General features: G+C 36.7%; 1 protein-coding gene across 1 annotated transcript in view; it reads left to right on the top strand.

Moving 5' to 3' along the window:
• The window catches only part of Helz (Helicase with zinc finger), a 159727-nt gene that overhangs the window by 77448 nt on the left and 55709 nt on the right, over positions 1-26570 (top strand). Inside the window, exons 3-7 of the mRNA XM_065229423.1 lie at positions 14269-14813; positions 14871-15690; positions 16135-16676; positions 16746-16850; positions 22065-22672. Coding sequence (XP_065085495.1) covers positions 14409-14813; positions 14871-15690; positions 16135-16676; positions 16746-16850; positions 22065-22672 — 2480 coding nt within the window. The 5' untranslated portion in view covers positions 14269-14408. The remainder of the gene's footprint in view (positions 1-14268; positions 14814-14870; positions 15691-16134; positions 16677-16745; positions 16851-22064; positions 22673-26570) is intronic.

The raw sequence follows: 26570 nt of genomic DNA, 5'->3' as shown, positions 1-26570 counted from the left end.
CCAATTTCAATAATATTATCACCAATCGATAACAAATATTTCTACGCATGGATAGCAATGCTTTCAACTGTTAATTTTCAACAAGAAACTATTGGAAAAGCATTGTTCAAAAGTGTCGAAATAACTAACAAATTTACCAATTACGTACATGCATATGCTGCTTTCCGTTCACCGTCATCATCAGAGAGTCGTTAGTAGACGAAACAAGTTGAAGTGGCATTCGCCTCCGATCGCAATTGCGTAACATTTTGCACTTAACACTCATCGCCATATTCAAAACCACACCAAGACCAAAACGACCATACAAAATGCTATCCAGAGTTGTAATCTTATAACCAAAGTTGGAAGCAGGGGTGCAAGTGATTTGGATCGATTCACTTCATTCTGGATGTTATTTTGGATAATAGAAGAGCATAGCAAAAATAGAGCGAAAGAGGTTAGTGAAGCCATGGTAATCAAAAGAGAAAATCGATGAAAAGAATTCACTTCCACCCCGCTACTTCTAAACCCCTTAATTCAGACGTTGTCATATCAGTCAAAACCGCTTTTGGTTCTTGGGTTACACTTGCTGGTTGCAATTCTGCTGTTCGACATTTTCGAAGGACTATCAAAAAAACATGAAATTACACTATTTTCTAGCGATGCATAAAAGTCCAATCCTTCGATTAACGATTAATCGTAAATATTTTTCCAGCTATTCGATTAAACATTAATTGAATTTCTAATTATTCGAGCGCGTAACCGACATCCCTTCTTATTTCTATTCATTTGATTTAGAGCAGTAGAGAAAATAAATAAAAGTACTACTTTATCGGAACAGGCATACAGAAGAACCATGACGTGAAACAGGATGATAAATTCACCGAAAAAAGTGTTAAGCGTCTTTTTGATAAAGGCTAAGATTTACCAACTTGTTGAGAGAAGGAGTTTAACGAGAAACACTAAAAAGGGGAGAAGCTTTAGCTGGGTGGACACTGATATTCTGCGGCCTTCCAATCTGTCGCAGACACCAGTTCAACCCCTGTCCAGCAGCAGACGGGCCGAGACTCTTGCGAGTGCCCAATCATTGAACCGAAGAATATGAGATTGTATGGTCCGATTTGCTGATCCAACTGCCTACACGCCATCGTCTTCCAAAGGCTTCAAGTCTGTACTACCATTGGCCCTTTCCAGGGCCACCAAGATTTGTCAAAAGAGTTAAATTTCTGAACATGTCCCAACTAAAATTTATATCAAAAGGTTCTTTTTAGGGCTATCATAGTCATACTAAAGAGTATAAACAGAGAGAACCCCGCTCAAATTCCTATTCCTACCCAAAACACAAGTCCCTGTATAAGACCACGTAGTCCTACGTCACCATTGCATACAACCCCATAGGGCTGTCCTTGTAATTTTTTTGTCTTGTGGCCGCACATTAGTTTTTTTTTAAGATTACTTTGATAATACTCGATGAATGTAGAAAAACATGCATGAATCTCAAACAATTTAATTCAAGATATATTAAACTTTAAATAAGTATATAATCAGACACATCATAAACAATAAGAAAACAAGATTGAATTTGTGATGGCTATATCGAAAATACATTTAATAAGTGATAAAGCCGTTTCAATCAGACGAAAATCAAGAAAATTGTGTTTTCAGACATTTTAAAAACATGTAAAACATACCCTAAGCTACAAAATGGAACTAGTGATTCCAATTCAAAAAAGGGCAGAGAGGAAATTTAATCCTTATATTCTGCTTCATACCCCTTTTTATGGTACCAAAATCTGCCCGGAATATCAGCAAGCTTCTAAAAGAGTTCAATGCAAACACACACATACACACTAGCATAACATAAATTTAAATACATAAACTTAGTTTGTTCACCTCGATGGTATAATTTGATCCTTCTTATTAATATATAATTCGATAAATCCCATCATGAGATGTGACTCAAGTCAAATTCTGGTCACTTCCTCGGGGCCAACCAGAACAGGTCCGAGTGTAGGAAATGTGGTCTTGGGAATTCATTATGACCGCAAATGCTCTTGCTCTTGAATTTCAATGTGATTTGATGCGTTGCGGTGGGTATTGACTTAAGTTAGATTCTGACCACATCCCCGAGGCTATCCAGAGCATGTCTGGAAGTGGCAAGTGTGGGCACTCAATATCGCCAAAGAGTAAATCTGTTTTTAAATTTCATGTGATTTGATGTGTCGCAAAATGAATTTTGGTTTATTAAGTTTTTTACCACTTTCTGGAAGGTACATGTCCGGGTGAGGCCCTAGGCACACATTATGATTCATATTGATCTTATTTTCGGACTCTCATATGAATTGATGTACGACGCTTTTGATCATTTCTGGCCCCAAGGCCCGTGGTTACTAGAACATGTTCCAGTTATATCGCCGGAAATAGTTGACCGATTGAAAAATATTCAATTTAGTTCAGTGGTTTCCGAAAAACCTATCTCGCAATATCTTGTCACATACAGACACATACACATTTACAACTGTTTTCAATTTCGTCGAACTAAGTCAAATAGTATGACACACGGCCCTCCGGGCATCGCACAATGGGAAAATGGAATTATTCTGTAGCATTTCCAAAACTCGCTGAAACAGAAATATGGTTTATACCATTTATGTTGGTAAACAACTTGCGGAATCGAAAAGAAATTGTTTCATCCTGGGTACAGGAAGTAAAAGATTTTTGTTTTTTAAATCCCAAGAGAATTTTTTTAGGAAGAAAAAGCAAAAAGCTCAAACTTTGTGTTCTACAAGTTGTTTACCAACAGAAATGATATAAACCATTTTTTGTTTTTGCGAATTTCAATTGTACACAATTAAATGTATTTTTCCGTCCATTTTTCCCTATTGTGCATCGACTCGAATGTCAGTTTTTCACGCTGTATCTATACCTTTTTATGGAAAAAAGATAAAAAAAATTCCGAAACTCTCAATTAATAACTGTGGAAGAGCTTCAAAGAAAACTAAGCTGGTATCAGGCATAAACTTTGGTATGAGCGTCAAAGCCACGAAGAAGAAGATCATATGAACGGGACTAGTGTAATAATCCAAAACTAAAAAAAAACTCAAAGCAAGATCTGGAAACGAAAGATGGAAGTTATCGAAACGACAATACCTCTTTGCAACGTATTATACCACAAAAATACAAGCGGACGTTCAGGTGCATGGACACGTACAAGTGCTTAAATCACCTTGAACTTCTTCGCGATTATTTTGCGTTGTAATATACACTGGAGTCGCTTTTTACGCGGGTGATACGTCCCGCGTAAAAAAAAAACCGCGTAAATTCCGGAATCCGCGTAAATTCCGAAATCCGCGTAAAAAAAACCGCGTGAAAAAAGACCGTGTAAGAAAAAACCGCGTAAAAAGCGATATACCGCGTCAATTCTGAAATCCGCGTAAAAAAACCAAAATCCGCGTAAATTCCGGAATCCGCGTAAAAAAAAACCGCGTAAATTCCGAAATCCGCGTAAAAAAACCGCGTAAAAAAAAAACCGTGTAAAAAAAAACCGCGTAAAAAGCGACTCCAGTGTACAATTGTTGCTGTTTAAAAACATTCAAGCAAAGCAAAAAAAGAAAATTTAAACCTGTGTCTGAATCACACAATGCTAGGACTTCATCTTCAATTTTATCTTTTGATTTCAATCGTACAAAAAACCTTATGCTTTGTGAAATATTAATTAAGTCGTCCAAATTACAGTTTTTACAATGTTTGCATCCCGTTTATATTTAAAATGTTTAAACATCAAATCAGCTTTGTACATTTTATCCAAAGGATTTCAGAACAATAAACCAATTTTATAAATAAATAAAAACAGCTCTGTTGCATTTTCCAGATACAAAAACTAAGCTTTGATTTACAATGAAATTGAAAATGCGTCTTTTATCCAACTTACGTACACACTTGTCAATAAAATTCCCTGTTCCATTACCACCAGGTTGCAAGCAGTCAGCAAAAAATGACAAAGTTGTCGTCGGATGATCACAGTCAATCACAGTGAATATCAAATATGGCTTTTTTAGTGTACACTTCCGATATATCATCAGACCGAGGCGAGGGTTAATATAGGACGAAAAAAAGTCATCGAGCTTGTAAACTTGTTTTCGTTGTTCCAAATAACGCTCCCATGAATTGCCGCCAATCACATCGCTACCGCCAGGCAGTCAACCGTGCCATGTATTGCAATTTTTTACTATGTACAATGGCCAAACGAAACGAATACGCATGTGCATTTCAAATATTTAATATTTACATATAAACTTTAATGACTCCATGACTGATGCATTCGCTACCCACCTCGTTCCATACAGGAGGGCGGTTTAGGTACCATACACCCCCGATGGAAGTCAAAATATTTTTTTCGTAAATTCTGGAATCGTATATTTTGATTAATTTTTCATACACCGGCAGACGCGAATACGAACAAAGGTATGAGCACTACACAGCACATGCACTTGTTCGAAGCGAGCCCAAGCTAATAACGAAAAAAATAGGATAAATATTAAATATTCGTCATTCATCGCCCGAGCTGGTCCGCTGTAGACTATCAACGGTAGCGCAGTGCGCTTTCAACACTTTTTGATGGCTGCCTCATAGAAATCAATACTACGTTTGCAGAACCAAAAAAACGGTTAAATCATCTAGCAGTGAACCTGAATCCTTTACCGAGCAGCTCAAAAGAATTATGGACCTGGTTAGCTGTCATGTGTATGTCTACGCAGAGATAGAGGGGGTCCAAAAAGTGATGGATAGTGACGGATACAAAAACTACTGAAATTATGATGGCTTAAACATGTAGGAATGACGAAAACAAAGAAGGTATTCGGAACTTAATTTTTTTTTTTTTTTAATGTAACACCTATACCTCACCCATGCAAAAGAAGCATTACAAACAGCACGTAATCTGCAGTATACTGCCTATAGTCGCATATCAGTCCCATATGAATTTTCGTCAATTTTAAGATAACGACGTTATCTACTATCAATTGGCATCTACTTTCATATTACGTGATAAAACTATGAACTTCGACAATGAAAAATGTGAAAATATCATCAAGTCAGTTTGTCCCATTAAACAAATTCCTAAGACTCGATCGTCCAGAGGTCTATTTACAGTTCTCCTGTTAGGATCGCCATATTTTTCACAAAACATGCAAGCTTCATTGTAACTGATTTCAACTTGAAAAAATTATCAATTAATTTTTCACATGGGAATTGCACTTCGTAACTTGAGCTGCAATTTTCTCAATGTTTACTTTTTCCATATGGGACTGATATGGCATTATAGGCATTATGAGTTATGGAACCATAGTCCTGTGATACGTTTTTAAAAGAAACGAACTATACTCTGCTACTGTCTCCACTGAACTGATTTATTTCAATTTTGATATAATAAAACTTATCGTTAAACAACTGCTGATCTTACGTTTTTCGTTGTTTGTGAGTCCCGATCGCTGTTGCTATCGTCATTGTTATCGTCGTCGTCGCTGCTGTGGTGCTGAGTAAGCATTCTTTGCTGGGGTACCGGTGCTATCGGCATAGGGAACAGTACAAAGCACAGAAGAGTGAACACATGCATCTTTCAAATAGAGAAACGTGCTATGAGCTATGAGCTTGTGCTAATGAAAAATGTGTGTCATGCAGAATGTACTTTTTTCAAAAACATAACAATTTTTAAAGTTTGGATGAAGTATAATATTGTTCCATGCTATAAAACAACATCCAACATGTTGCATTGATTTTAGAACGGTTTATAATGGAATGGGTTAGTCTTGTGCTTATTTTGAACTCTCTTTGTACTTTATGTCTAGATAAACATTTCAAAAGGTCCTATCTGAATTGATCGATTCTTTTCATCGACTTTCTCTTTCGACAATAACTCAGCTGCAAAACCTTTCCATGTTGTATTTGACATTTTGGACGCAAATAAGAACCTCCTTTATCAAACTATGTGGTAGAATTAGCGCGAAATCTGTTTGCATAGCAGTGGTTATAAAAAGAGAAAGTCGATGAAGAGAATCGATCAATGCAAATAGAACAATTTTAAAATGCTTATCGAGATTTGTGAGCTCCTACCTAAAATCTCTCAAATTTTTGCGTGCTCTCTCTGGTCACTGGCTCTCAAAAAAAAAATCGAGTGCACGAGATTAATAGCGCACAGTACAAACTTTTTTTAAGCTGTGCGTGGCCACGTACTTCCAGACGATCCCTGGATCAGGGCTGGCAAATTTCATTTTCAATGAAAGATCTCACGCATTATTTACAGAGATACTTCTGTCACTATCTTTGGATGAGAAAACGATGATAGAGATTTTCTTCAAAATCTCATCAAATTTTTCGTCATGACAGAACGTGACAGTGTTGTGATAATCATAATTTTTTTTTTCCTCTGTTCGGGACATAAAACCACTGCGACCAGTAATTTGATCTATTGTAGTATATCCCGTGTCCTTAGTTTAGTGCATGTCGTATTACTCCATCACTATTGAGAAATGATGAAGCATTCGATTTTTTTTACAGTTGTCATTCTCGCATTTATCGCAAGGATCCGACTATAATTGAAAGGTCCCGCTATTTCATAATCATAATCATAATCATAATTACTAGCTCATTTAACGTTTTTAAAGCTACTTGTACCGAGGAAATCTTGCTAATATATTCACTCTACCGATTACATACGGTTGTTTGCTTAAATTAATCTAAATCAGTTAGAAATGTTGATGTCAAAACCGCATAAGAATTATTCTCATGAGTGCTTGATCATTGAAAAATGACAAGAAAGCTAATGATAGGTAGTTTCGCCTCGTGATAGTGAAAGGACCTGTTTTCTCATCGTCTCATGACGGCCGTTATATTTACCAGCTCTGCCCTGGATAGAAGTATGTTGTCGGGGAATGTATGCTGATGATGATGAGGGCTGCGGATACTAGATAAGCTGGTATGCTTCTAGGACACTGCGTTCTTAACTTAAATGCTACTTAAAACCCTATTTAGGCAAATTATACGGTTGATTTATTTTTAGGCCCCAGAAGCTTAGGCACTACTGTCAATAATTTGACAATATTGAGTACATGGATAGAAATCAGGAGTATAAATTTTGGCAAATTTATATTGCTGATTATTCATAAAATGTGTAACTCAACTAATAAGCAGACGCCTTGCAAACAAGTTAATGAAGATCATGTGTCAAATGAAATATATAAATGGTCACACATACGGTTTAGGCATTCTTATAGAACCTTGGTTTTTCTTATGGAATGTTTAAGGCTGATGTAGTGATACACATGAATAAAATAATCAATTTTCGTTTCGTGTAGCAATGAATGGTTACGATAACATTACAGCGGCATTTTGAATGCTTATTTAAGGCAGTTTATTAATAACAATTAGAGGATGGAAAATGTCACTTGAGTTAATTTTGTTATCTCTTCATTATCGGAATCTTTCGGTCGATTTTCATCTGTTTGCTGATCAATCAGAATTATATCACTTATACGGGACCATACTTTGCTGCTTTTCCTGCAACGGGATTCGAACTGACTGCTTCTAAAATCGATAGCAATGGGCATCACCAAGGCTGGTAGTGCTGATGCGGTATAATAGTAGTGACTTTAGTGACTAAAATTATGGAAATAGTGACCAAATAGTGACTTGTAAATACTAAATAAGTAACCATTTATATAGTAACATAGAAATTCAAACACGGTTTGATATTGAAATAAACTTTTTGTGTCATGAAATTTAAAATCAAATTTCATAAATTCCTTGAATTTAATCGAATCTCATAACGGAATCTCCTGTGAAGAGCGTTTGAAGTGATTTGAATAATTTACTTTTGCTACGAACTTTTCACAGAATTTCTTCATAATGATCTTAAGAACTTTTTTAGAATAATTCCCTTTCTCTTAAACTTAGAGGCAAATAAGCTTTTACAAAAATAATGCATTCTTGAAATTCTTTGCAGAACAATCAACAAAATTCTTGGAAATAGATTATTTTCGTAGTTGGAAATGCTTAACATCAAATATCAGAATTAAAGTGGACATTTTATACGATAGATGAGGAGATGAAAGTAAAGAGTTGATAGTTCCGTTATAGTACGGCAATGTAAAATTTTGTATATAGAAAGTAGTAAGCAAACAAACAACAATTTTGAGGAAGGTATGAATCGGGTAGAGCATCTCCTTTACCAAGCTCATCCGTTAATGATGGATGGTGAGGGGTGTTTTCCCTGCCACCACTCGCAAAAGGGATGATTGCCGATTGTTCATGTACCTTCGATGTGCGGACACAGTTCTATCGATTGTTTCACACTCAAGTCGCCATCTGACGTAAACAACTATCCAATTCGTACCTTCCTCAAAATTGTCCAATTTTTTACAATTTTCACACTGCCGTGCTATAACGGAACTATCAACTCTCAAATTTAATCTGCTCATCTATCGTATAAAATCTCCTCTTTGAGTATGATTTTTGACGTTAAGCATCTCCGACTATGTAAATCGTTAAATTCACGCATGAAGTAATGACACATCATTAGTTATATTAGATTATTTTCGATTTTTTCTTCCATAAATCCATTATAAATTTATTTGAATTCTCCTTAGAACTTCAATGCAATCAACCTCAGAAATTTCATTAATTTCTGCTTAGACAATAATCTTGGACTTCTCCCTTGCATTTGATTGGAATTCTCCTTAGAACTCCCATAGTATTTCCTCATAATTCTCAAAACCAAAAATCCATCACAGAATAACTTTGAAACTCTTCTCAGAATTCTTTTGAGATCGAAACCTCAAAATTCGATTCCATTGGAATTCTTCTGGGAATTTATTTTGAACTCTTTAGAATTCTCTTGGAAGTCTCTTCAGAAATCACCTCAGAATTCTTTTAGAACTATATCCGCAGAGACCATTTTTGGAGTTCGCAGGATTTTCATGGAATTTTCATCAGAGCTCCTTTAAGCAAAATTCCAGAACTAATTTTGAATCCTTATTAGAATTGGACCTAGAATTCTCATCCAATCATCATGGAATTCTTCTCAGAACTCTCGTTAAAATGCACTCTCAATTATATTGAAATTATTTCCAAAATGGTTTCGGAGCTGAATTTTGCGTCTCTAATAATTTAAACAATAATCAAAGGCGACGGTCGTATGTGTTAAGAAAAATTTAACTATACATACAGGTAAACCTGGCTTAAGATTTAAGCGGAGATGAAGAAATCGGTCCTCAGAGTACTTAATTTTACATGAGACTTTCGTAGTCTGTACTTTGGTATTCATCTCTGATATATCTTGGTGTCATCCTTAAAATCCTTTAAAATTCTCTTAAAATTTACTTTGGATTTAAAAAAAAAAAACTTTTGAAAATCTATCACAGACAAATACATTTTGAAAGTTTCCAAGATTTACAATTTATTTTCTGGGAAAGGAGGTATATTTTCCCCAATAAATTGAAAGCATTTCCCAAACGTTTTCCTGGTGTTCTAAAGTTTTGCGGTTCACTGGTCCCTGGTTAAAATTTTCAATGTTTTAACAGATATATATTTTTTGATTAAAACTACTGTAGACTTTCTTAGTGCCAGGTACTCAATTTAAACATTTTGTTGGTATTTTTAAATTTCGCTCTATTTTAGTAGTGAAAAAGTTACTTTAGTGACTATTTTTAGGGAAATAGTGACTTTAGTGACTTTTTGGTGTAAAAAGTGACTTCTTAGTGACTGGCTTCAAAATAGTGACCAAGTCACTAAAAAGTGACCTGCTACCAGCCCTGCATCACCCTTACCCACTGAACTGTAGATGATATGAAACTATGAGACATGTTTGCCCCATATAAACTATGCGTCCTTTCATATGCCATTTTTCATTCCATCTTTGCGCGAGTGAAGCTTTGCAATCAGATTCTGCCACAAAGCAAATAACACTTCGGGCCGAATATTATGGTTTCCATCGTCTATAGTCATCTTCCGAGGCGCTTTTAGAATCGTCATTGCAAGCATCTTTCAATGCATCACAAGCATCTCGTGTGCAGAATTTATTGAAGGTGGGTGGACGATACCTACTCGTTAGAGGAATGGAAGTCAAGTTGTCAAGCGAAGTGTCCATTTTATCGAGCGAATCATTGTATGTGGATACAAATATTTCACCACAACTCTTGCAGTTTCGGTTATATGAACCACTTTTAATATTTATTTCCCATTTCTTTTCAATGTTCTAGCCATAGAATGGCATTTGTTAAAAATTTAAATGCAACCAACAACAACAAAATAGAAACATTACCAATACTGATTTACGGCTATAGTGTATTCTAAATGCTGATCTGGCAATGAGTATTTTCATAGCTTTTTGCATGCTGATTTACAACAAATAAGCATTGAAAATGCCTATATAATGCAAGAAGCATATGCGATGCAAATATAAGGTTGATATGCTGCAAATTCTAATGCTTGGTGGTAACCTCGGCACAGTGAAAATTTTTAAAAATATTATCTTTTAGATATTTCTTGTATCCACCACACAGAAAAAAAATCTTCTAAAACCGGTAATTTCGGTAAATGTTATATCCTATGTCAGATCTAAAAACAGCTTGAATCTTAAAATTTTTATGGTGGTAAGTTCCCACCGGTATTATCCATGGATTAAATCTTGATTAAGAATGTCCGGCTGCTTTGATGTTGGCATCAGAGTTAATCAACGCGACTTTAAGCAAATATTTTGCAGATCATCCAAACAAGGAAGTATTATAAGTTAATCCAAAGAAGAATACTAAGATGAAACAGTCGGAAGAAAAACTTTCTATTTTAGTGTCTCATTCAGGGTCCCTTTCATCCAATGAATATATGCAAGGTAATTTTGTGGTTTTGCTGTCCCCTCGGTAGAGATGAAATTTTGCGCTCTTTTTTATCAAAACAATCACACCAAAATCAGAGATGTCCCATTTTTTAAATTATTCGATTAACATCTAATCGATCATTTTTTGTTCGCTGTGTTGTCATTTTTCCACCAATAATGAGAGTGCATCACATGTTTGAAACGATGGGTGATGATCCTCTGGAGAAGTTAATGCTTATATCAGCATGATATAACCGGTTACAAATATTTTACTTTTCGGTTCGTTAATCGATTAATCGATTATTCGAATGAAAATCGGCCATCACTAGTTGAATGTGAAACGTCATTTCAAATTGAAGGCCGTACATAAATAATGATAAATTTGAAAGGGACCGGGGCTAATCACAAATTACGTCCCCATGGTAACTGAAATAAACACGAGTACGGACCGATTGGTTAATCCGAGTTGGAGCTTACACGGTAGCTCGCAACAACTCAAAATTGAGTCGAACATGCTTATTTCAGCGGGAAGTATGGCTACTCAAAACTGAGTAGGCGCATTTTTACTCACTTTTGAGTAAACGACGTTTTCGCGCAGAGTGAGTCAAAACCACTCTGTGATATTTTCAGCCGAGAAGTTTGTTTTTTTTTTTTAATTTGTTTTGATAAAAAATGGAAATCACCTGCTGCAGATTCTTTTTATTGGAGTCCGGATTTGGCTGACTGAGTGGCGTGTACTCAGTTTGACATTTCTCGTTTACTCAAATTTTGACAACCTAATCCATCGGACGAAACTGAGTACGATCGACTCACCCGGTGAGTAAACTGAAGTAAGCGTGTACCGCCATTAGTGTGTTACACATAGCAATGGGTGATGTTGGATCAAAACACAAAATATCGTTTCTTTTGGTTCGATTAATAAAAAATCTATTCGATCTCAAACACGACAAAAATCGACTGGATCGATCCTTTTCATTCGATTTTTGTTTCGATCAAAAACGAAATTTTCAGTGCATTTGCATTTGCAATTTAATATTGATTTTTTTTCCTTGTCTTCACCTTTGCACATCACTTGCCTTGAACATGGATTCTTCAAACGACCAGTGTGAAAGTTCATAACAGCAATTTATAAAATAACGAACATTTTGAATGGCTGATATCAGTAATGAATTTGAGACTCTTTAGTAAATGTAAACAAGGGTTCTGTTTACCGCTCATTGCATAGTCGATATACTTACTGTCTTAATTGTTTACATTTTCTAAACATTTAACTTTGTCCACCTACAGTATTGTAGATTTCAGCAAAAATATTGAGAATTAAGAATTAAACTTTCCGTGTATTATTGAGTGCTGAAAAAGTGCTTTATTTGAAACAAATTAACTTAAAATATATCAGCGGCGACAGTGGTGTAGTGGTAAGCGTGACTGCTTCTCACCCCAAAAGGCCTGAATTCAATCCCAGTCGGCGCCGCCGGGATGTTCTGAGGCATAAAATCTCTGATCACGCCTTCCTTCAAGGGATCAAGGGAAATACAGCCGTTCGTCCCCGGTCCCGGTCTATGAGTTAATGAGTCGATATGTAGGGTCCAGGTGTGGGAGCTGTCTCTCTGGCGTCGGTAGCATTGGTACTCAGTACGAAAAAACAAGATCGTTGTCCTGCTCGAAAGTGAACTTTTTTGCGATGGTATTTGCGCAAAAAAGGCATAAGAGAACCTTACAACACATGGATGTAGTTCTTACTATTCATTTTGAACGATGTGGGGCCTCCCTTAGCTCAGTCGGTAAAAGCGCAGCTACAATGCAAGACCATGCTGGAGGTGGCTGGGTTCGATTCCCGGTCCGGTCTAGGAATTTTTCGGGTTGGAACATTTCTCGACTTTCCTGGGCAGAGTATGATTGTACTTGCCACACAATTCTACTAATGCAAAAATGGTACAGGCATCGAAAGCTCTCAATTGACAACTGTGGTAGTGCATCTAGAACAAATTGAGAGCACGTAATAAGCTCATATGCGATTAGTAATAAGCTTGAAATGGAAGGAAGAAGAAGCCAAAGCTATTTGAGGTTTTAGGATAAAGCGCCGAGTGAGCGACGATTTTGAATATAGCTTAATTTGTATTTTGCCCCTTCAACATTTAATAATTTTTAGGTGACATAAAATTAAAAATAACATTTGCATCCATGTTTAGCATTTGTGAGTCATATGTGTGTTTATACTAATAAAAATGACCTTATTAAACAAAGATCATATGCCAGCAGAATGCAGGCTTTGTATTAATACTTATGGTTACTTGGGTCCTCTCATTAATAGACTCCCATTTGATGAGCGTAACATTTGTCTGAACGCTAAGTATGAGACCAACTCCACGAGGCCGGGGAGCGTTTTCACCGCTAATAGGGTAAGCGCTTCCATAGTTGCGGTTCGCTAGAAGTGTTAGGTATGGAGTTTCCATACACAACTATAGGAACCTAACGCTTCTAACGTACCGCAACTATAGGAGCGTTTACCCTACCAGAGTAAAAACAGTACCTGTCTTGATGGCAGTTTGTGTTCTCCAAAGTACGGCCACCGGAGTTCGCAGAAGTTCGAGTTGTGTCAGCTAACCCCATTGGGGTAACGTTTACATATACCGTGGTTTATTTTTTGAAAATGTCATCTAATATGCACTATTTTTCTCAGCCGTCATTTTGATTAAACGAGATTTTTTCGTATTACAATTAATTGATACATATCGAATATGCTATTTTGAAAAATGAGGCGTAAGTCAAAACGGCCGATTTCCAGCAAAAGTTTGAATGATTGCTCATAGCGAACAATTATTCAAAGTTTCATAAAAATCAGAGAGGGTTAAACCTGATTTGTTTTTCGACATTTACCCAGGATTGTTGCTCTGTTCTTTCAACCATTTCATCGTGTTTAACCACTTCTGGATTTTCACTGCTATATATGTTTTTTATTGCAATGGTATCGGCTTATTCGAACGTTTTAATTACTCTTTTCATGTGTCAGGCAATTTTGCTTTGTCAATATCATTTTTTGGTACGATTTGGCGTTGTAGTGCCGTTTTGTAGTTTGTCACAGTTTTTAAGGCTACTATCGAGGGTTTCTGGCCATTTTGCGCTTTTTTAACTTTTGTTTGGTTTTGGTTATGGTCATTTTGGTTATTTTGCCGTTTTAAAATTATTTCGACTTTTAAAGACGTTTGATTTTTCCGTGGCTTTTTGGTATAAAGGACATTTTGTCCTTACAATATCAGTTTTCAACATTGGTGGGTAGCGAATTGATGGAATATCTCAAAGTGGTTCGCAATCAACGAAAATTTGAGAACCACTGATCTAGATCACGATAGAACTTGAATAATTATATTTGTTATGGATTAAAGGTGCTCTAAATGGAAACTTTTCACTTGTCTTCTTTTCAGATTGGGAAAATTTCAGCAATACAATCTCGATGATGAACCGCTAAATTTGTGGTTAGTAGCTTGCTTCCCCGGAGTTCAGGACAACTTCATACGAGTTTCCCGCCAGCTAACTTTCCATCAGATATACCCAAAGCATCAAGATGGCGATCAACTTCTCTGCTTCATTCGCTGCATGCCTGGCTGCGGGTCTCAAAGTACCGCGACAGATTATGTATTGCATTTCTCAGGACACGCCTTACGTTCTCTACAAAGATTCACAGGAAGCAGCTGAACGCACAGCCGCTCTCGGAGGTCAATGGGGTGGTGAAATGTATCCAGCATTGCAACAAAGCGCTCATGTACCACCTCAACATAACGGTGCTCATCAAATTGCGGCAGCGCAGCAAGCACAGCAACAGGCACAGCAGCAAACTCCTAACAGCCCGCCGAACCAGGACAACAGGCCTCAACAACCGGGTGAACAAGCCAACGGCCAACTACACAGTCCAGCTACTAGTCCTTACCCGCAGAACCACGGTCCAGAAATGGACGAAAGAATCATCAAGGTAAAATCTACATCACTCAATAATGATAGTAAAATCTAACCATTCCGCATTTTTCAGGCTCAAAATATGCAACAGAACGTTCATCAGCAACAAAATGGACAGGTGAATCACGTTCCATCCACTGGACAAACGACATCACCGTCGCAAAATATCGAACATTCGAATCAACATCCTGCTCAAAACGGACAAAATCATCCAAATCATACTTCCCAACCGCAACACCCATCCAGTAACCCAGGGGCTGGTCAACAACAGCAATCTCAGCAACAGCAACAGTGTTTCCCAGAACCCGTTCAACCGGAACTAAGTTATTACGCACAACGTCACCATGGGCCACAAGGAGCAATGCTTCCGCCACCAGGATTCACGCCACTACATCACTATTTGAACAAATCAGGTGTTTTGTCAGGAATGCCCGCCGGAATGGAACAGGGAAATCCATTGGAACAATATGCTATGCCAGATCTACTTCATGGTAACCAGGTTCATCATGCCAACTCGAACGGAACGCACAAATCCAAAGGATCGGATCTAAGACTGTTCAAATGTCTAACATGCGGGAAGGATTTCAAGCAAAAGAGTACATTACTTCAGCATGACCGCATCCACACCGATTCTCGTCCGTACGGATGCCCTGCCGTAGAGTGTGGCAAACGATTTCGTCAGCAGTCGCATTTGACGCAACATCTCAGAATACATGCAAACGAAAAGCCATTCGTGTGTCCTATCTGCCAGCGAGCATTCCGACAACGAGCCATACTGAACCAACACATCCGAATTCACTCAGGTGATAAACCGTTCGGTTGTCCGTATCCGGAATGTGGCAAAAAGTTCCGTCAAAAGGCCATTTTGAATCAGCACGTGCGCACCCACCAAGGCGAGCGATCGATCATTGATTATTCTTACTTCTGCCTAATTTTCTTTTCTGCTTCTTCCTTGTGCAACATTTTATTTTGCCTAATTTTGGATCTTCTAATAACCATTTATGTTTCTGGAAATTTTTAATAGTTGAAGCTTGAAGGCTTCTTGTCTGATCTTTTTGATTGCAGCAGCCAAGCTTCAGCTACCAGCCTTTCCTATCTTTATAAACTAATTTTTTTTATACGATTGCTTTCAAATTTTCGTTTAATTCTTTGAATTTTATAACCATTAACATATTCATTTCATTTAAATTCCAAAAACCAAATCATCTAATTGGCCCAAATGTTTCGGAATCTTTTTTCTAAATTTCAATCAAATAAATAAGGCAATTTACCCGATTCACAAATCGGATGCTAGTGTACCGATCAAGCCTAAAATTCTGAACTTACCCAAATTACAGATGTCTCACCTCATCTGATTTTCAAAAATGGACCACACGCAACGTTGTGGCCTCAGGATGTGCCGTATCCGCCGGAACAGGAAGGACAACCCAAAGACGAACAAGCATTTGGCGACGAAGCTTCCCAAGGAACGCCGGAATCTCGGGAGTGCTTCTCTCCAGGAGGAACCCTACAGTATTCATCGTACTTTAAGGATACCAAGGGTGTCAATCATTCTATTTTCGGCAACAACATACCTTATCTCAACAAAGCATCCAGCGGAAAGATGATGCTCCCCGATGTTATCCAACATGGACGATCAGCTGGCATGCCATTGTACGTGCGTTGTCCTATTTGCCAGAAGGAGTTCAAACAAAAGAGCACGCTTCTACAACACGGCTGCATTCATATTGAATCGCGACCCTACCCATGCCCGGAATGTGGCAAACGCTTCCGTCAGCAGTCTCATCTCACGCAACATTTAAGAATCCATACGAACGAGAAACCCTTCGGTTGCCCATACTGCCCACGGTTCTTCCGGCAGCGAACGATTCTTAATCAGGTAATGATCAGTGATTGCTTCCAAATTCAAAACATACATGATTTGAATCTTCTATTCTACTCTTCACAGCATATTCGCATCCACACCGGTGAGAAACCATACAAATGTACCCAATGCGGCAAGGACTTCCGACAGAAAGCCATCCTTGATCAGCACACCAGGACGCACCAGGTAGTTGTAAAATTATGATTTAAAATATTGTACAAATGGACAATAATTTCATCAATCGATGTCAAGAATGATCATGCCTCCAAGAAGCGCACAACGTGTTGTACATTAACTCCAGATCTGTCAGCCAGCAAAAATGCAGTGAATTACAATCTATATCGTGTCCGAATTTGGCACACAATGGTAGGGTAATTAATGGCTTTCTCATCGTCTCTTTTTTTTTTTTTCCTTTATGACCAAATCTTTGAAGATTTGTGAGAACCGAAATTCACACACTCGCTCACCTCTGTGCGAACAATGCAGCAAGCTTCAATCAACAAGGACTTGCTTGTGCATACTTATTGCAAGTGAGCTGGAAAAAAAAAATGAAATCGGAAAACGCTCGCGAGATATAATTTATGATAACACAAATTTGTCAGGAATGAGAATGCAGAAAATCAACCCAGCTTCAGCCTTGAACTGCACAGAAATATGGGTTCGAAAAATTCGCTTCGATTGAGTGAGAATAGTGTATCATCAATCATCCCGTGTGCCAAAACAAATTCAGGCAAAATTCAAATTTCAGCGAGTTCATGGTTGGAAATTGTTTTAAACTGGTCTGGCCAAAGTGTGGCTTTATCAGCGCTACCGTGGTAACTTGATCCTCGCCTGGTTTTAGGGGCGCACAAATCGATTTTCATTCAAAAGAACTATCTTATTGAACATTTTGCGTTTAATTTAGAGGAAATGGCTCTAATGTTGACCTATGAATTTATAACTCGACAATACAATTTACAAAAATGCTTAAGGGCCACATCAGAGCCTTCTTCTTAGACTTTATATCCTTAGTGTGTTCACACTTTCACTGATTCAATTTACTTTGATGCATTTTCGAAAAATTCAAATGTAGTTTTTTTCGACGCATCATTTCAGATTGCAAAAAGCTCGCGTCATTCTATTCCTTTTGCTAGTTTACACAAAATGACGCGAGCTTTTTGCGATATGAAATGATGCGTCGAAAAAAACTGCATTTGAATTTTTCGAAAATGCATCAAAGTAAATTGAACCTTGAGAGCTTTCTATCATGTTTGCATTAGTATTATTGTGCGGTAAGTACAATCATACTCTATGCCCAGGGAAGTCGAGAAATTTTCCCCGAAAAATTCCTAGATCAGATCGATGACTTCTTTCGATGATTTCTAGAAAGTTAATGCTCGCCAACGAAAATCAACAACACCATCGGGTAAGGGAAGACTTCCCCTACTCTACGGTTATGTTGGTTTGCGTGGGCGTGCCTTGAATTTCTAGAAATCATCGATAGAAGTCATTGTTTACAAAGGCTGTTACGCCCTAATTCCAGCCCTATCTAGATTTATTTAGCCCGCAGAAGGAATATTAATCATAAGGCATAATAAACTACTGATAGACCTGATTCTCTGATTCATAAATCTTGTTTTTACATTTTGAGCTAGTCTAACATATGTCTAATATTCGTACTAGAGAAAAGTCATTAAATGGATAGTTCAAGAATAAAGCCTGAAACGGATTGTTTGTATAATATGTTCAATAAGTTGATTTTTAAGCGGATGGCGATATTGCCCCATTGGCGAAATTTCCCCCTTTTTCCCTAATAATACAGTCATTCCATAGCAAAAGGGTATAGTGGTTCTCAGAATTTCGTAAAAATTGATAGTGTTTTTCCTTATCGCAGAATTAGACCCGTATTTTTATTTTATTTTGTCACTAGGGTGACCATTTCCATATGAAGGTGGTCCAAAAAAAGTATTTTTTTAAATGACTTATGAATTAAATGATTTTAAAGATCAAAATATCAAATGAAAGGAAATTTAAAATATTTTTTAGAAAAAATATAATGAAACTCAATATGTTTTTATATTTTTCCTTGAAAATTTAGGATTTTTTACACAACATATCAAAAAATCAGCGATGTGCTTTTTTTCATTGAGTTATATTTTTTTGAAGTTATCAAGTTTTGGGTTTTCGCTCAAATAAATATAGATGAAATCAAATAGGTATAGATTATGTGACAATGTTAGCTATTATTAATGGAGACGCATGGTGACCTAGTCGCATAGGAGTATTGAGCAAAATCCCAAGCTTGATAACTTAAAAAATAAATAACTCAAAAACGAAAAAAAAAACACATCGCTGATTGTTTAATATGTAGTGTAAAAAAGCCTAAATTTTTTAAACAAAAACAATTTTTTGGACCACCCTAACATGGGTCACCCTTATGACGAAATAAAAAATGCGGGTCTAATATTTGCGATAAGGAACAAAACTACCAATTTTTACGAAATTCTGAGAACCACTATATCGTTTTGTTATGGAATGGCTGAATATTTAAAACCGTCGTTTTTTTTTCAAAGTATTTATTTGGTAGGCTCAATGTCTCTTGGAGCTAAACGGAGCCCAGGAACAATTTTTTAACATTAAGTTCATAATTTATTTTTCTCCAATTCATTTTTTTTCTGCATGTCTTCGTATGCCACCAGATCCGCCCAATGTTTTTGTCGTTGCTGGCACTAGGTCAGTTCGGGTTCAGGCTTCGTTTTAGATCTACGGGGTTACCACATCTATTTTCATCACCTCCTCATGCAGCACCTCTATTACTTCGCCTGTTTTCTAATTGTTGCTGTCCAACGATGCACCTCCAACCAAAACACTAGCGTACGTTCTGCTATCCGACAAGCTGTCTTCACTTTGTTCCTTGCCCTGGTCAGCATTTTTCCGTCCTGTTTGTCCTGCGTTTTTTCTTCTTGCGGTTGGTTCCTTCCATTTGGAACAGAAATTAATCTGGTGTCCCTCCGCTTTACATAGAAAACATTTCTCCTTATTCCCAGCATAGAACATATTCCCTTTTCGATTGAGTATATTAAGGTACAATTTAATTTGGGGTGAAGTACGAGCGATTAATTTTCTATTATGCTACTGGAAAGGTACGGATGTTTCTTTTCGGGGACAATGGTGTGCGAGGTGTATTCATGGACGTGAAAAAGGAGATTTTTTCCTCGCTTAAAGTTCAATTTATATTTCTATTCTACACAATTTACATCTTACTATTCTACACAATGACTGCCTGATTCCAGCAAAGATAAAAGAGTCTCATCAAAGCAACTTCAAAACTTCACATCATTCAAATTCACATCGTTCAAATAATCTAAATGAAATGTGTGTAATGCTCAAACTGTTCAGAATCTTGTCCTAGTTAGTCTCCCAAAATTTGAATTATTATTTTTTAGAAACTGAATTTACACAAACCATTTAACATTTGGCAATTTCTATGGGTAAATTTAACTTTTTGTTAATTACATTCTAGCATATTGCTGTTAGAAAAAGTGTTATTTTTATTCTTGAATCAAATTGTCCACCAAAAGTGACAAAGACATGCTCTTTTTTTAGCTATTTGCTTCGCGCCTTAATCACCATTGTTGCCTGCTGAGCAGTTGATTGAGGTTTCAACAGGTTCCCAACGTCTTCAGTTATTAAAATTGTGCATTTAACTGATAATCAAAGCGACATTTATCGCTGGCACCACTGATCTCCCTATGTCTCTAATGTATCTAATGACTTCGGAAGTCGCTAGTACGGCTAGCGAACTTCAATGCTTTTTTATTATTTCGCACTAAACGACGAGCGAGAGCTTTTTCCAATCTGAAATTATGTCTCAAAGAAAACCATTTTTTTAATTTTTATTTACTCAGTAGGTTATTTTCATCTTAATCGAAAGCAAAGTTGTACTTAAGTGAGAAAATTCTAGCTATGTAACATTTTATCACAGCAATGTGGCGAATGGGTAGGAAATTATGAACGAAAATTTTGGTATTCCCATGGTAATTTCCACAAAATCTTCCTATGGCTTGTGTTGAACTAGTTTTCAGCCAAACGAGCTCAAATTGTGGACCCAAGTTGGGACTGTTTCAAAATTTCCATCAGTCTAGTGGTTACTGGCTGGTAGCTTACTTCAAGAGCAAATTTTCATTATGTCGAAAGTAACAATAAATGTAAACAAAGTCTAGCTATCAGTGTCAATCGATGCTCCTGCTATTACACTATATACTGCCCGAATATAGGATCACATCCCATTTTTAAATTTATTTACCAGTCAAATTGTTTTTGACGTAATCACCTTCCGATCAAAATATTTTTCGATGTTACTTAAGTCACCCGATTTCTATGGAGATGCCGTTTGTCTTAAGTAACAGCGCAGATAAATCCGTGAAAAGTGTATATTCGTCGTTTTGCTTTCTCATTATTAAATTGAATAAATCGAACTGTTTGTTGCTAAGATGATTTCGGTGGTCCTAAAATGATAAATGGGCTACACGTAAGGAATAACTTTTGACTCAAAACCACTATTTTTTTTAGCATGAAAGCTAGCGATCTGCTTTGTATGATTAAAACCCTGCTTAATATTTTAAACATTGCTATCATTATGCAAATATATGTGTTCAATTGGAAATGGGAATAACTTTTCGGTCATCAAAACAAAACTTTATTTTTCTCGGATCGGTGCGAATGTTGCTTTCGACATAACGAAAATTTGATCTTGACTTAAAAAACATACCCGGGAGGAACTTGCAACCTGCTACATCGGCACCGGCCCACCTGAAATACTACTACTGTTAAGCTTAACTAGTCAGTGCCTTGGTTTCCTCATAACTGGCCCAGTATCTTCTAGTCGTAAACCTCTGCCGATAGAGTGAAGGTCATATCCTGACCATGCCAGACACAAATTCCGGTAATTGTGCTGATATCGTCCTCACCCAAGAGACACACGGAATCAGACTGTAGCTCATGAATACCTTGGTCAGGTCTTCAGGGTATTTTAATACATTTTATCACTTCACTTTCTTATGGAGAAGTGTCCCGGGTCGAACATCTCAAAGTTGAACGTACCCTTTGACATTGTATCGAATGGATCCTTGGATTTTGATTCTTCGGCTAGTCATTTCGGCGGGATCCATTCCCAAGTAACATAGCAAGTTTTATCATAAAACCCAAATGGTTACTTGGGATTCCTTCAGCCGCTCCGGTTTCCTGCTTCTCTTTTTTAACCGGGACCGGCTTGAGCATCTTTTTCTCCTTCATTTCCTTTTGATTCTGACCTGGAAATGCTACGAGTAGTATGAACAGTACATAATTTGAAACAAGATTTTTATTTTATTCGCAAATGTCTCACTTATTAGGCACTAATCATGTAATTTTCTATCGATTTAGGGCGATCGACCATTCTGTTGTCCAATGCCGAACTGCCGGAGGCGCTTTGCAACCGAACAGGAAGTCAAAAAGCACATCGATAATCATATGAACCCGCATTCATCCAAGTCTCGGAAGCTGGCAACGATGGCAGCTCTGAACAACAACAACAATAACAACAACAACAACAACAACAACAACAACAACAACAATAACAACAACAACAACAACAACAACAATAATAATAATAACAACAACAACAACAATAATAATAACAACAACAATGGCATGCTGGAGCAAAAGGTATCACCCACCTTCCTGATGGATAAGCAAAATAATCTAATTCAACGAATGGGACCGGTTAAGCACGAGTTGTATTTCCCTCAGTGCTACGGAACAGCGTTTACTCAACCGTTTGTGGCCGGTACAGCAGTTGTAGCAGCAAATACAGCAGCCACAGTTAACGGAAACACTGGCGCAGCGGCTTCTAGTGTTCCACCTGGCAGCAATACAGCCAATGGACCCGATCCAATTTCGCAACAGACGCACACTACGGCAACAGTCACGGCGGTTCCGGCGTCAGTAGCAGCGGTAATTACAGCTCCAACTCCGCAAGCCGTGGTAGCTCAGTGACATCCAATAGGAGAACAGCAAATACCGGTCCCAGTACCGGTACCTCCACCACCACTACCTGTTCCACCGGCCCTGATAGCCATTCACAACTAGAAGAGCGATCTACACTCAAAGCTGGATCGGAGGAGAGAATCTACACACACTGCGGTTTCTTAAAATAATATATCACGTAACGAAGCATAAAAGCAATTACCTATTTCTAAGATATTGGTGCAAATTTTTCACTTTCCAAAGTGTGATGGCATATACAAAAGGACTAATGTGTGACTGTGATAATCACAACCATTCATGACTGAACATTCAGCTTTTGGAGGAACACACGTACGAGACAAGCACTGATCGGTGGCAAATAGGAATCGAAACCAAAGACTGACTGTTGGGTGGGGATTCGCTTTTTAAATATGGAAACACATCGTATACGACATGAGCTTTTTAGATACAGTAAAACAGGAGGTGAAAAATTTGCACATTAACTTGAGTGAAACTTACATCTGACAGATGGAGATGCTATTTCAAACGAACTCTACTCGACGGTAACGCTTAGAAGTGCATTCCTAGAAGGACATGCAAAGCGTATTTCGTGTGTCTAGAATTAAGAAGAAAGGGGGAAATTCAAAATCAACCGGAATTCTTCAACTGAAGAATCCAAACATGCTAAAGCAGTTGTTACCAGTAAGATAATGCCAAATTAACTACAACATATGAATTTCGACTTTTCCGCTAAGCTCAACTGATGCCCGATGAACAAAAAAATGATCTAAAAATAAATCGTAAGAGGGTAGCTATCCATGAGATTAAACTCAATAATGTTTAAGGAACAAGAGTGCCTAGCTGTTGTACATTAGAAGTTTTCCATTCGTTTCCTTTGCGGTAAACTGCAGGAATAAATACCCAACTTCAAAATGCAGTCAAACGCAGACGGTCAAGAAAAATACCTCCACTACTAACAAAGAGAAAGAAAACGACTGTAAATGAACAAAACAAATCTTACTAAACATAGAGCAACTGAAGAAACAAAACATAGGTATATAACTTCCACAATAACAAAACAGATGGTGCTATTTTTATTATAAACTTTTTTAACAGTGGAAAACTTTATTAAGTAAATAACAGAACAGAAATAGTTAATTGATTAAAACAATTGATCACATAACCCATACAATAGAATCAACAAAGCATAACAAACAATAAACAGAAAACAATAGGAAAATTAAGTTATACAAACTCAAACACACCAGCCAACAATAGTTAAAGCAAGCAAACTAGAACAATATGAAATGCAACATTTATTGTTATATTTATATTGCCATTTAAACAAAACCACAATACAGCCAATATGGATGACACAAGCAGAACATGCTGAAAAGCAGGAACAGAGACTACAATCAAATATTTACCGATGTTTCCTTTTTTATCCTACATATACAGATCATAACATAGCAAAGCAAACAATAGTAAACGTAACAAAGTAATTTTGAACGTACTTTATTTAGAACAGGTTTACTTTCAGTGCAACTGCAGAGAAATATTGTCTATTGTTTACTAAATTGTTTTCTGTCAAAACTCATACTCGCAGAACATATACACACAAGCACAAGAACACTCATCCATACCAGACGGCGCATAACTGTTGGTGTGATTTTTTTCAAATATCGCAAACCAATTATTTACCGGTGATAGACAGAAACAGAACACAAACTTACGTCGTCAACTAACTAAGATTAAGTAAATTACTACATAATGTGAAGTGAATCGTTCACAAATCAACAATGAAGTGGGTTTTTATTCTTACAATAGGCGAAGAAACAGCAATTCGAAGGAAACGAATGGCAAAAAAATATAGTTCTAAGGGATTCGACTTGCCATAAAAGTAACGCAGTGGCTGCATGGCGATCCTGATTTGTTGATATTTTGTGTAGAAGGGATGCCAAAAGTCAGCAGGTTGGTGTTCAAGGATTGAAAGAACATCAGAATATTGGTAAGTTTATCATAGTTCCAATTAGGATTGCGTATGTTTATTTCTTTTCACAATTCTGAATTGATATTATAAATCTAAATAGGGTTCTAAACAGGGTAACATTGAAGTAGGGTTGCTCCAACTCACTTCGCTATAAAAAAAGGGTTTTTTTGAATTATGGATCCATTGGATGCTATACTGATATTTTTCTAATTGTAAGCAGGCCTGAACATACTCATTACAGCTAAAATACTACTTTTCGAAATTATGATTTGTCTATGTAAGATGCAAGTAGAGGAGGTTAAGTTTGTGTTTGACACATAAAATCTGTCTAGTGTTATGTGTGTCATACACAAACTTTACCTCTTGCATTTTAATTATAAGCATTATTATTAATATATCTCATAGTTTCTTAATTTCGAAAATTATTATTTTAGCTATAATGAGTATGTTCAAGCCTATTTGTAAGTTACAACAAGAGGTTGAAAAGTATGCGTTTAACACTTAAAATCTGTCAATTTCGCTTTCAGAGTGTCACAATCAGCGATTTTATGATTCGAGAGCGACACAAACTTTTCAACCTATTCTTGTAACTTATATGTTCAAAATCTCAAATATTCAATGATTCAATAATTCCGCAAAACCTTTTTTTTATCAAAGTGAGTCGAAGGAGAGCTGCATCTAAGAACACCCTAAATTCAATCAGATCAACAAAACCAATATATTGCATACATACTGAAAGCTCTTCAATTTTTGAACTGCTCTGTAGCCACGCAGATCGAAAAATCTAAGAAAGATATTTAGTAAGTAGCAAACAATATATAACATAAACACTAAATAAACAAGTTTCACTCGAAAGCATAGATAAGTGAAGTGAATTTCTTTAGTTTCTTTTTCATTTAATCGTTTGAAATTTTTCGTTGATCTTTCTCGAAACAAAAATTCAAAAACCAAAAAATTTAACATCACATTATTCTAGGAAAAAAGTTTAGGCAAAATCAAAAAAATTTAAACAAAAACCAAAATGAAAATTTGAGAAGACTAAAGACTCGTGATATCTGACGTTTAGGCCAATTTTAAGAATAATTCTATTATCTTTATTATACTACTACCATACAACATGTGTGTATGTGTGTTGGAAAATCAACGAAACGTTTCGGGACACAAGCAAACACATTGTGAGAATGCAGTTCGAATAAAAGACAATCCAATCGAATCAGATTGTGAAACACAAGCGGAAAACGTGCGGCACTTGCAACAAGTACGAGACGACGATTTCACTAGATGTCACAAGCAAAAGAAGCAAGTGAAGAGTGAGATTTATTTTCATTTTATGTTTACACGTTTTTAACGTATCATTTTAATCATTAACTAATAATCATTAGGCGTGAAGTCAAAAGAGAAAACTGAATCTGTGATACAAAAATGCTCTAAATTAGCCATTTTATTTTTGCGTCTCGGACATACTATTTTAAACAGATAAGTTACGTTTTTGTTAATATTGTAACGAGAAGAAAAGATACACTTTAGGAAAAAATTTATATACACTCAAAAAATACTGTATCGCGAGTCAGCAAAATTATTTTGGAACGACCAAAAAGAACGTTTAGGAAAAGTTTAGGCGAAAACATAAAAAAGTAATCTTTATCATTTCAACTTTACGTAATTTAAATGTTTTTATTATCTCTGTATGACTTCATACTATCATTTTGTTTTCCCTAAAGCGTCACGTGCCATAGATTTTATAAGTTTAATTTATGCAACATGTCTGATTAGTTTAGATGGTTCTATGGTGCAGCATTAATCATGCACAGGTTAGATCTAAGTTGAACGGCAAAAATAATCTTAATGTAAAAAAATCGTAATCACGAAGAAACTATATCTAAGCAATACATTTGTATACCACCTTAGAGATGAAGATTTAAGCGAATAAAGAA

Source organism: Ochlerotatus camptorhynchus, unplaced genomic scaffold (assembly GCF_037179485.1).
Source record: "Ochlerotatus camptorhynchus isolate MF236.1 unplaced genomic scaffold, CSIRO-AGI_Acam_v1.1 ptg000025l, whole genome shotgun sequence".
NCBI lineage: Eukaryota > Metazoa > Arthropoda > Insecta > Diptera > Culicidae > Ochlerotatus > Ochlerotatus camptorhynchus.
Note: the sequence above shows the minus strand (reverse complement) of the source record. Positions and strands in the feature narration are given on the sequence as shown.